General features: G+C 42.0%; 1 protein-coding gene across 1 annotated transcript in view; it reads right to left on the reverse strand.

Annotated features, from left to right (window-relative positions):
* The window catches only part of LOC139335668 (forkhead box protein J3-like), a 60,979-nt gene that overhangs the window by 28,412 nt on the left and 20,042 nt on the right, over positions 1-12,525 (reverse strand). Inside the window, exon 4 of the mRNA XM_070969387.1 lies at positions 484-558. Within this exon, the coding sequence (XP_070825488.1) occupies positions 484-558 (75 nt within the window). The remainder of the gene's footprint in view (positions 1-483; positions 559-12,525) is intronic.

The following is a 12,525-nucleotide window of genomic DNA, read 5'->3' on the forward strand; positions in this document are numbered from 1 at the left end:
GTGCCTAATAAAGCATAACAGATGCATGAACGGCCTTGCATCTGAAGGAGTGTACCTACATATACTTATTATTCATTACTCCCTGTACCACATTATTACTTGGCAGAATCAATATCGGAAGAGGCGCAGAAAACAGAGAAAGCGGCATTAGGCATTCAGCTGGTTATGGAGCTACAAATTGCTTTTAAGTGCAGACACAGTGTGTGTGTGTGTGTGTGTGTGTGTGTGTGTGTGTGTGTGTGTGTGTGTGTGTGTGTGTGTGTGTGTGACAAAGAAAGACAAAAAATGAGTATGGGTGTCTTTGGGTGCACTTATGCACAAGCATGCGCACACGTGCGGCACGAGGGCGACTAAACACGTGAAAAGTAATCGCCTCGGCCTTATTTGTAAGCTCGCTGAAATAGGCTTGCATTTTCAGCGCGTGTCGCAGCGTAATTCAAGCTGAGCTTTTCAGTTGCATTACATTGTTCAGGAAATACTTACTTTTCCGGGGTCGTCTTTGGAGCGAGGCACTTTGAGAAAACACTTGTTCAAGGACAGGTTGTGTCGTATAGAATTCTGCAGGGAGAGACAGACAGAGAGAGACAGAGACAAAGGCGGGGAGAGAGAGGACGTGAGAGAAAAGGCAGGGGAATGGAAGAAAGAGGGAAGAGAAATACAGAAACTTAACACTACATACTCCTTTTTGAAAAAGTAAATTACATTTACAGTCACTTTTTTATACGATCACCTGATTCTGGTCCCAGTCTACAGTGTGCATTAAATATTCTGTCCTCTAGACCAGTGGTTGGCAACCCAGGGGTTGGGACCCCCTCGGGTGGGTCACAAGATTAATGGGATAGGAGAGAATCAGAAAATATTTCTTCTCCCATTTCTGACCTCTTTTCTTGAGAAATACTGGATGGTTTTAGCAATTCAAACAGTTTGAGAAGGGAAAGTCAGTTTGGTTGAACTGTTCATAACTCGGAGCATTATAAACATGTGATGAGGGGTCACACAGAAATCCACTGCGGCGTAGAGAGTTTAATTTTGTGGTAGTATACAGCGTTTGTTTGGCAAATCAACAACTTGTCCCCCATCTCACCACTCTCCTTCGCCTCTGCTACATCTGCTGAGGCTGACGTTAGCTCGAGTTTCTGGCTCCTGAGCATGTTCTTGGCCATTAATGAAGGTATGTTAAAGTAGAGCAGTCTTTCACCTTCCTCTCTTTACCATGTCAGAGTGAAATAAGGCTGTGAGGAGCGGGGTTGTGAAGTAGAATGTAATTCTGAATATGTGGAGGGGGCATGTTTAAGCTGAAAAAGGCTGTTAAATTAAGCTTTATGAAAGGTCCGTCATTATTGGAGCATCTAAATTCATAGCTTTGACCATAATGACTGGAAATTGACATTTCTACAATTTGTAACACCTATTTTGTGTGTGTGTGTGTGTGTGTGTGTGTGTGTGTGTGTACGTCTGTGTGTTGTGAAGAGAGAGAGAGAGAGAGAGAGAGAGAGAGAGAGAGAGAGAGAGAGAGAGAGAGAGAGAGCCGTAATAGTGCAGGCTAACCTTACATGAACCTGTTCTCCCTTCAGGCTCCCATTCTCCACTCATCTGCTGCTGCTAATTAATACCACTGGGGAGGAGGAGGGGAAAAGACAGAGGGATGGGAGGTATTTCTCTGCTCTTTCTCCTCAGCTCTGCTCAAAACCGGCTTTTTTTCTGCTATAAAAAAAAAGAACACCTTCTCCCTCTCTCCCTCTCCCTCTCTCTCTCTGTCTGTAGCATACCATAACAGCCTGGTCCACCTCCGCCCCGCCCTGCTCCTCTTGGAGAAAAGCTCCGGCAGTTTTCAGCTGCTCCACTTAGCGGGTCACTGGCTGTTTGCGGCCGTCCATCAAGGAAACGCGTGGCAGTCGGGTGATGAAAATGGCAAGGAGGGCTGCCACAAGCTCAGCACACAAAGGTAACCATCTGTTCCAAAAACTTTCCTGAGGGAGGAGGTGCCTGATCATTAACACCGAGTCTGCCACCACTTCAGCAGCCGGCCCGTCTAACTTTGCTAACCTCTACCTACTGTTGTATATTTACACACAATTTTTTTTTTTATCACTCAAGCAGTTTTTACACACCTGGGCACTACTTGCAATGTCTGCACAACCCTGTGTATTTCAGACTTTGCACACTGGAACTTTTCACTTTCAGGCATGTGTGTTGGGGCCAGGAGGTGTGCCAGAAAGTCACCACTGCTGATCTTAAAAATCTCTCTCTCTTAAAAGTCATAGTCATAAGCTCCCCCCATAAAGATTATGGAGAGTTTCAAGTATTATTTCCAGGATGGTTTGAGGCACAGAGAGCTCGTTCTCCTCATGAGTGCGTCCCTTATGATTGGTGATTCACGTGTCCACAAACAGCCAATCATGCAAACCAAAGGGAGTGTCAGGATACCAGGAAAGTCCCGTTTTCACATAAAACTAATTCCTTCATGTTGTTAATGATCAGTGTTTACAGTTTGGCACATCTGTAATTGGTAGTGAGACGTATACCAAAAAAAGGTCATTTCAGACCACGTATTTGGCATCGCGTTGCTCATCTCGAATAATACATGTGAGGTGAGGTTTTAAACACTTTGAGTCTGCTTTGGATGGAGTCATACACCCTCTCATCATGTTCTAGTGTTTGATGGCATTAAACTCACTGCACAAATCTACTTGCTCTGACACTTTTACAAACAAAAAACCCTATAAACCTAAATTATAATGCAAATGATATTAGCTGAATGCTCCATGCACAGGATATTTGTAGTAGTATCAGAAGTGACAGCTTGCAGCCTTACTGCCGCTCTATATCGCTGAATGTATTGCTCTACGTTAACTACTATTAGCGCATATTTTTTGTTCTTATTTGTGACTTTGAGCGAAACAAACAATGAATGCTTCTGCCTGGTGTTCTTTCTCTTAAATCTCCAATTGTCAGCCACAAAACACGCACAAAAATAGTGACATTTTGTCAAAATCATCCGGCCTTTATACAACCCTGTTTCCAAAGAAGTTGGGATTGTGTGCAAAACGTAAACAGAAACAGAATGTGATGATTTGCAAAACACTGAACCCCATATTTAATTGAAAATAGCACAAAGACAACATACCAAATGTTGAAACGAAGAAATTTCTTTTTTTTTTTTTTTGGAAAATTATATCTTCATTTAGAACATGTTTCAAAAAAGTGGCAACAAAAGACTGTTGAAGTTGTGAAATGCTAAAAGAGAACAGCTGGTGGAACATCTCACAATGAATGAGGTTAGCTGGAAACAGCTTAGGAAGATGACTGGGTATAAAAAAGAGTCTTTCTGAAGTGAAGACGGGGACGGGTTCACCACTCTGTGACAGACTGCACTGGCAAAGAGTGCAACAATTTAAGAAAAACGTTTCCCAACATAAAACTACAAAGAATTTGGGTATTTTACTGTCTACAGTACATAATGTCATTAACAGATTCAGAGAATCTGAAGACATGAAGGGACAGGGCCGAAAAATAAATACTCGCTGGTCGTGACCTCTGGTCCTCAGACGGCACTGCATTGAAAACAGACTGGATTCTGTCGTGGACATCACAGCATGGACTCAAATGGAAAACTGTCCTGTGGTCTGATGAGTCAAAATGTGAAATTATTTTTGGATGTCATGGATTCACGTCCTCCGGGCTGAAGAGAAGAGGGACCAGCCAGCATCCCTGATGGTATGGTGGACATCAGTGCACATGGCATGGCTAACCTGCACATTTGTGAAGGCACCACATTCTGCATGTCTTACAGCATGGCTCCACAGTGAAAGAGTCCAGGTGCTAAACTGGCCTGCCTGCAGTCCTGACCTGTCAGCCATTGAAAATGTTTGGTGCATTATGAAATGTAAATACAGGACACCCTGAACTGTTACACAGTCTCCTCAGTTCCCAAAAGTGTTGTTAAAGGAAGAGGTGGTGCAACAGAGTGCTCACATGACCCTGTCCCTACTTCTTTGAAACATGTTGCTAGCATCAAATTTTAAATGAGGATTTATTTAAAAAAACATTACATTTCTTGGTTTCAGCATTTGACATGTTGTCTTTGTGCTATTTTCAATGAAATATGGGGTTTCAATGTTTTGCAAATGATCACATTCTGTTTCTATTTACATTTTACACATTGTCCCAGCGTTTTTGGAAGCGGGGTTGTACTTTGCAAAGCAATTATTACTTTATCTGTTCAAATCCATTCAAAGTTAATGTACTTTATGCATTTATAGGTTCATTTCTATATGTTATATATGCTCTGCAGAAAGCCTTTGTGGTATGAAGTCCATACAACATATGCACACAACCACATACTGTTACCCACCCACACATTTCCAAAAAAGGTCAAAGGCAGTAACAGGAAAGTATACCTACAGAACAAAAAACCAACAGTTTCACCACCAGGCTGAGCTACAAGGACATACATGCTGAAGAGGGAAGGTGTGTGAGTCTTTGTGTGTATAATTGGCATAGACTGTCCTTCCACCCAGAAAGCATCTGTCTGCTTGTGTGCACACATTGTAGATGCAGATACATAACGTACGCACATATGCCTTTTTTTCTACATGCTCGAGAAACAGTAATCTCCTCTCACTGGATGAGAATAGTCATCATCAATAAATGTACTGATTAACAGTGCTGTAAAGTAAGATAATGAGATTCTCTGCTGTGTCCTCCTTCCACCCACTCCTCACCCTGCCTGATTAATGAGCTTATTGGGCCGGGCTGGGGCCATGCCATTCCTGCCCAGCAGCTGATGGATCACACAGTCACAGGCATCGTGTGTGAGTATCTGCATGTAGGAAGGACACCGAAGAAGACTGCTGGTTCATCGCCATAACTTTAGCATGAGGAATATTACATGTGCACCATAAACACTTGCTGATTCCACTGCAGGAAGATGCCACAAAAACAAACTTGTGGCAAAATGGGTAATATCGGTTCATTCATGTTCTCTCTTTGCATACAAACCTTTAAGCCGGCAGTATACTTCGCACACACCTTTCTGACTTTGGATTAGGCTGTGATTGGCCAACTGAGGTGAAGGAGGAGCCAAGGTGTGAACTTCTGTAAACAACTGTGAATGCCCTTCAGAAGTGAGCGTCTGAAGATGTGTGTTATCCCCATATTAATTAAAACAATATGACACCCACCTCTCTTTGCCAGCTTTTCACTCTGCCTCCCTTTATGTAGGCAGTTAGTTCTTTTTGAGCATAACTTAACCTTTAGCCTCTTAAGCTCTGAAGTACCGTCTTTACAAACTCCAGCTATGTGTCGCTTGTTCACACACAAATAACTTTTATTTTGTGGCGGAACCAAAAAAAGTGCATTAATTCAATTTCAAAATTTGAAATTTTTATGTTTTTCCAAGACCACACACACATCAGGCTGAATTTTGGGAACATGTGTACAATATGATGTATAGGACATCTACGATATTTCCATTTCAAAACATCTTTGGTTTGAATAATATAGTTTTGCAAGTGTAAACATTTTAAATCAACTTAAGGGAAAATGTTGAGAAAAACCTAAAACTCTTCTTGTGTTGAACAATAAATACATCTCATTTTTATTTGTGTTTCAAAAGAATATGTCCAGAAATAATGATATTGTAACAGACAATACTGCAGCACAGACAGACAGATAAAGAAAGAGATGTGTTGTGTGCATACATGAATACGCTGTATAGATCATTTTGAGTACAGGCTACAGTGCACCTGCATGCATTCACTTTCCAAACTACTGTACATGAACAGTTCCTATAGTGCCTCCTGATTTTCTGGGCAATTTTTAGAGACTGGAGATTAAGAGCTATGTCATGGAAAAATGAGGTCAAACTATAATTTTTACACAGTTATTATTAGATATGAGGCTTTGTGCATGCATGTGTGGTGTGAACCATATATACTGTTTATGTGTGCATGTGGCACTGGCTGCTGCTGCTGCTGCTGCTGCTGCTGCTGCTGCTGCTGCTGCTGCTGCTGCTGCTGCCGCTGCTTAACGTATGGTGCAGCATCCTGGACTTGAAGAGGTTAGTTATATGAGCCAGGCTTGATAAGCATGGATGACTTTTTGACAAAATGCAATGTGATATAATGTGATGTGTGACAAAAAGTCAGGTTTTGGAAACATGCTGTCGGGTGGAAAGACAGAGGAAAGGCATATAAGGCTGTGTGTGTGTGTGAGTGTGTGTGTGTGTGTGTGTGTGTGTGTGTGTGTGTGTGTGTGTGTGTGTGTGCGCGCACATCTTTGTGTGTGTATGCATGTGTGTATCAGTCAGAGAAAGTGATCAAAGAAAGGATGACAAGTTAGAAGGTTGACAGAAATGGTTGAAGAGGTTAAAGTATGTGCATGCGTTTGCCGATGAGGTGGGGTGCAGGTTAAAGCAGCCACAAGGATATTCGGGAGCTTACTGTGTGTGTGTGTGTGTGTGTGTGTGTGTGTGTGTGTGTGTGTGTGTGTGTGTGTGTGTGTGTGTGTGTGTGTGTGTGTGTGTGTGTGTGTGTGTGTATGAAGATACACCAAGGAAACAGGTCACACGGAGAAGACTCAAGTTACATAAGCGGGTAGGTTTGGAAGATTTGGGTCATGGCAGCTGAGTTAAATACAAAGGGGCAACACGAGATGGCATTTCCTCTAAACTGAATTAAACAGTCGTGAAAAGTGATGTTTCACATGTAGGCCGAACACACTTTTAACAAAACAATGCTGATTACACTGAAATGGTTGGATGGTGAAGTTGAATGCGCTGGAAACATAAAGTACAGCCCAACTGGTATAGAGTTGCGAAGTGGGTGGAAGTATTTTCGGGTGCCTCGGTTTCCAGAAGTAACAGTCCCAATTCACTTTGTGCATATGCAGTGTAAGGCAACTCACACTTAGAGCACGAAACTCTCCCAGTTGAATCATCAGGTGAAAACATTGGGTTCTTTGATGTACTAGTCGGAGCTCATAAAAATGCAAGAAGAGAGGTCAACTACGTGTCCAAAAGAACGTTTCTGAAACTGAAAATGTATTTTTCTCAAACAGCTTCTAACTGTGAGTGATTAGATCGTACACTCACGCATCAGTTTCTGCTTCACTGGTTGAGGTGGTTGAGGTGGACAGGGCTCTGCCAGACAAAGGTGACGTACATTGTGTGCACCGATCAGGTTTTGAACGAAAAAGTGATGACGGTTGTGGGGTTGTTTGCTCATGATGCCAGACCACTGTCAATTACATCTGATCAAACCACAACCACACGGTCCTCATCAAGCAGACTAGTTGATAGACTAGACTTTTAAGAGTTCAATTCTTAATAGATAGTAGCAAAAGAAATATGTTTTTAATTTAGTCATGAATGTTTGATGCTAACCACCTTTTCAGAGAAATTTTAATATAAGTAATGGGGGACAACATCCATAGTCCTTGGTCTGTGTAATAATCAATTTTTATGCTCAGCTAGCTAATATGAGTCTTCAGCAGTCTGAGTTAGACAAATGATGTGGGCACCTTCCAAAGTTAGTCTTTTCATTACAACATAGCGAAGAAATTTCAAACTACAAAGACAGCAAGTTTGGGAGATATACACTTGAATAGTCCAAGTCAGACTGCTAAAGACTCATATTGGCTTCAACTTAAAATTGGAAATTATTTTTAAGTGTTTTTTGAGGGGAATATCTCTTTCCTACCGTTATGAAAAGAAAGTGCTCATAATCAGAATCAGAATCAGAAAAAGCTTTATTGCCAAGTACGATTTTACACATACGAGGAATTTGCTTTGGTGAGGTTGGTGCATGACACATCTATCAAGAAGAAGCAATTAAAAAGTTAAAAATATGACAGTAAGTAAATAATATAAAAATAAGAAAATAAGTAAAAAATACGACAATAACGGCGTTATGGCATGCTAGGATTGAGTTGAAAAAATATGATCCTTTTAAAGTTTATTTAAGACAGTCTCTTATTAGAGACAGGCCTTTGTTTACAGTTGTTTATGATAATACATAATGTGTATTTTCAGAAGTTCACAGGGCATAATCTCTTTAAATGTCAGGAATTGGGTACACTGAGATAAACAGTAAGAGATGTCATAATCAAAAGAGCACCAGTCAAACCTCAAACAAATGAAGACGATATGAAAAACTTCATGAAAAAATGGGATTTAAGCTGGTTTTATGTCTCAGGTTGAGGAAGGTCACAGCTTCCTCATTGCTCTGATGTTTTCATTCACAAAATATGAATTTATTGTATTTTTATTGATAAGCTAATTTCTCCAACTCAGCCAACTCAGTTTCACTTTTTATGTACAAATTAAAAGTGCACATAAAAACAAGTGGCTGTAAATGCACTGCGTGAGTTGGACTGTGTTATTGTAATAGTGTTAATAATGTTGGAATAACTGCTGTACAAATTAAAATAATGTTCAATTTACTTTTGTCTGCTGTTTTTATCCCAGCTATTACGTATTTGAGGCCCAGCCATTACTTAATTATGAATTTTGGATTTTATTTGAAAATTTACAAGACTTTGAACTCAAAGATAAACATGTAAAGCACACAACCTGAGGTATCGACTTCACGTCTGTTGACAATGTACAAATAAATGAAAACATATTCAAGCTTAAGATGGAACTTAAAAGATTAAGTATTTTTTATGTTAATACATGAAAGAAAGAAAGAACACAGGACTGCTGAAAACAGATGCAGAAATGAAGAAAACAAATTTAAATGCAGCACAGTGCTCTTTGAAATCCAACATATGGGACCACTGTGGTCTTGCAGATGAATGAGCCTCAGAGGCTGGAGAAAAGTAGATTTTCAAGTTTTTGTTGCTGAATAAATTCTCTAATGTTGTTGTTTAACTGCAACATGGAACAGAAATGCACTCTTCATGTCTGTGGTTGTGTAAATCCTACTGAAACCTCTACCCAACTGTGTGTCTGTAGGGAGACAAAGGTCAAAGGGCGAGAGGTTTGCCAGGGTATTAACCTATGGAGGGCCTATGGAGTTTGATGTGCACACACAAATTCACACCCACACAGCCATATTCAGGAGAGTGTCTCCCATGCCCTTCAGGATGAATGTATTGTGGTGTCAGAGAGGTAGTCCTTGTGCGCACACAGACAGAACAATAGATAAAGAAACTGAGAGAAAGGGAAGGAAGATATAGCAAGAGGGGATATTTGCAGAAAAGAGAGACGGAGGAGATTTTATTAACTTTCAGCTGAACCCATACAGTGCATAAAGAGAGGGTAAAATGTGGTAAAGTTTGAAGGTAAGGCAGAGGAGAAGGAGCTGGAAGAGGGGAGGGTGCAAGAGGCACAAAGAAGTAAAGAGCTGGAGTCGGCTGGAAGAGGGAGTGTGGGGGTACGCACACATACGGACAGGTGTCTTAGATGTGAAAGTCTCCTGGGTTCTGAGCATCATTGAGATGCCTTATTATATCCTGATGGTGACGGAGTGACAGACGCTCCGTGAGAATGCGAGGTTGAATACAAGTCACAACTTCAAACCCCATCTAATACATATTCATTTCATTTGATGGACCCTTCCCCCGCCCTCTTCACTCCCTCACTGAAGTACTTCACAAGTCATCTATAAGATGAGAAATGTGTGTGTGTGTGTGTGTGTGTGTGTGTGTGTGTGTGTGTGTGTGTGTGTGTGTGTGTGTGTGTGACTGTGCAATGAGTGTTTATACACTAGTGTGTTTGCCTGAATGTGCCTGCAGATGTGTTTATTTCTCAGTTTTGCTTGTGCATGCACCTGCACATAAGTGTGTGTGTGTAAGCAGGTGTGTGCACCTGTGCGTGCGCCTGTGACTGTGAGCAGTTATGTACACACCTGTTCGGCCGTGTGAATGTGTGTCTATGTGCAAGCATGTCTTATAGCAATAGTGTCACAGCGCCTGTTTACAGATGCGTGTGTATGTGTGTGTAATGAAAAGAGAAGGAGAGAAAGGGCATAAGTGAGTGTGTATGTGTGTGTGCGTGGGGGTGTGTGTGTGTGACTGGCACAAAACCACCTCAGACAAGGTGGAAGTAGGGTTGCTGCTGTCTCTGGAGATCTTGTAAGAAGCTCCAACACAATAAGAGCAAACTCAAATTCAGTGTATCATTCTGAGCAGCAGGCCCCGCTACACCAAAATCTGCTAAATCACGGTCTACTCGCAAGCCCTCGTCACAGGTTGCACATCGCAGTCGGTCTGATTTAATTGCTGGCCATGAGCACATGCATTTCCATTGTGTCCTCAGAGCACAGGAAATCCGAGCCACGCTGTTGTGGCCCGTGACGGTCACCCCCCCTCAAACAAGCCGTGTCTTGAGCGGATCAACACATGCCCCAACTGGTGACTGGAGAAAAAGCTCTGTTTTTAAAAGCCTTTGTGTTCATCTCTGAGTACTTTTGTAGTTTTGAACTGAATCACTTGGTTTGGAGTGAAGTTTCACTCATCTGTTCCTGTTCGTCCTGGCGAATAACCAAATTCGACATCGACAAAAATGTCTGCGTCATCTGTCATGAATCCCGGCAAGAAGACATCAAATAAGGCACTCGACCACATAAAAACTGATATCAAAATATCCACCAGAGTATATTCGGGGACATATTTTGACATTTTTAAGTGTTCTTTTTTCATCCATCCCAGAGGACGATGCTATCCGGGGTCGAGTAACTAGTGGACAATCTCCCCTCGCTCTACCCCTCCCGTCTAGTGACAGTCGCAGTCACTCTGCAGAGAAACACAGAGAGAGACACATTCTCTGGTATTACATCCCTCCTGTAAACGTACTGATTGCTGTGGTGCAACATCTCCTGTTTAAAATCAGCCTACTTATGCTGGTGCTTCATAAAAGCTTGACAGTGGTGCCGATGTCATTCGGTACCATGCTGGTTTTGATTATTTCGATCGGGTACGTGCTTACAAAACATACTGCTGAACAGAGTCAACAGAGCAGACATACACAAGAGAGAAACAGAAAGAGAGTTTGTAAATACTACAATAAGGTGGAGACAGCAGAACTAAAATGTTGTAAGGTAATATAGGTAATGTATTCTTTAAAATTTTGCCCCAAAGCTGGTGAAGAGCACAAATAAAATGGGTATTCTGTTAAGTTACTGCTGATGCAAAATGAACATTTCCTGCTGCTGCTTCAGATTAAAAGCTTTCCTCCAGCTAACCAGGAGGAGGCTATTATTGTGAAGCAGCTACAGGAAGTGTCATGTGTTTATCGCTGAGTGAAGAGAGCTTTGTTAGCGGTGCCATTCTCCAATAAAAACATAAGCAGAAACAGACTCGGTGAGCAGTTAAATGAAGAGCTGCACGTGATGGTCTTTCACTGCATTTTCTGCATTCCGGCACACCTCCAGCATGTCATCAAGGTAAATAGCTTCTTTGACCATGCCGTGCCCTGCAGGGCAGCCCAGAGCCACGAGCAGCTCAACCAACATGTGCATTTAAATAATTATCAGAGGCCTGAAGAAGTGAAACAGTCTTCACAATTAAAGAGCTTTAAGATCTTTTTTTTACCAGCTCATCACCCCCTGGATGTATCTTGCAACCCTTTGGGGTGTCCCGACCTGCTGAACAGCCAATCGTTTGACATTCTCTACAAGCTACCAGCCTCCCTCTGTCACATCAGCAGATTTCTCGTCTCACAGCTGATTTAGAAAGACAAATCCTTTCAGCTGTTATTCTAATACAGTGTTTCAAAAATAACACGGAGACCAAACGAGGTTGCAGAGCAGAGAGAGGTCATGGCGGCACACTTCCTGTTGCTGGCTGTGTCGAGCAGAGCGCTGTGGCGAAGTGACAGCTTCTGTCAGCGGCTTTCCGGCGGAGGAGGCGAGTGAAGGGGGAGGGAGGAGGGAGGGGAAGGAGGACAAGCAGGAAGGAGCTCCTTGGTGGTACTCTGCATCCCAACAATGTTTGACAGCCTCCTTTTTCTATCCTCATTGTTTCTGCATGAACTGAAGACCACTCTGGAGGGACTTGATTCAACACAAGTGAGCAGGCTATAACATAAGAAGATAAATTTAAAAAGCCAAATTTCTGCTGTCTTCAACCCTCTCTGTGATTTCTATACCTGATCGAGTGAAAGAGGCTCCATTCACGATCACATCTCATTGATCTTAGCTCAGACGACTCCAGAGTGTAAAAAATCTGAACATGAGGGGAAACTGCGGACTCAGAGGTTCAACCACTTTAGGATGCGGCAAAGTAACCAGGTTATTTCTGTCGCTTTACTTAGCAGATGTTGGCTGTGATTTGCTGTTTGGCGACAGAAACGGATGAAGGCGAAGAGATCAGAGACAGCGAGTTCTACCAAAACCAGCTGAAAGTGCTAAAGTGGAGGCGTGTCGTTTCCACATGCGTTCCATTTTGTCACGTTATGCCATTTCAGTGTGGATGCACTGAGGTCGTGGGAGAAATACCCATAGATTATTGGAAATAACTAAAAAAAACAGAGAGAAAACTTTACATTAAGGTACACATTAACTAGATGTCTATTAGCCATTA

The sequence above is a fragment of the Chaetodon trifascialis genome, chromosome 8, assembly GCF_039877785.1.
Source record: "Chaetodon trifascialis isolate fChaTrf1 chromosome 8, fChaTrf1.hap1, whole genome shotgun sequence".
NCBI classification, from domain to species: domain Eukaryota; kingdom Metazoa; phylum Chordata; class Actinopteri; order Chaetodontiformes; family Chaetodontidae; genus Chaetodon; species Chaetodon trifascialis.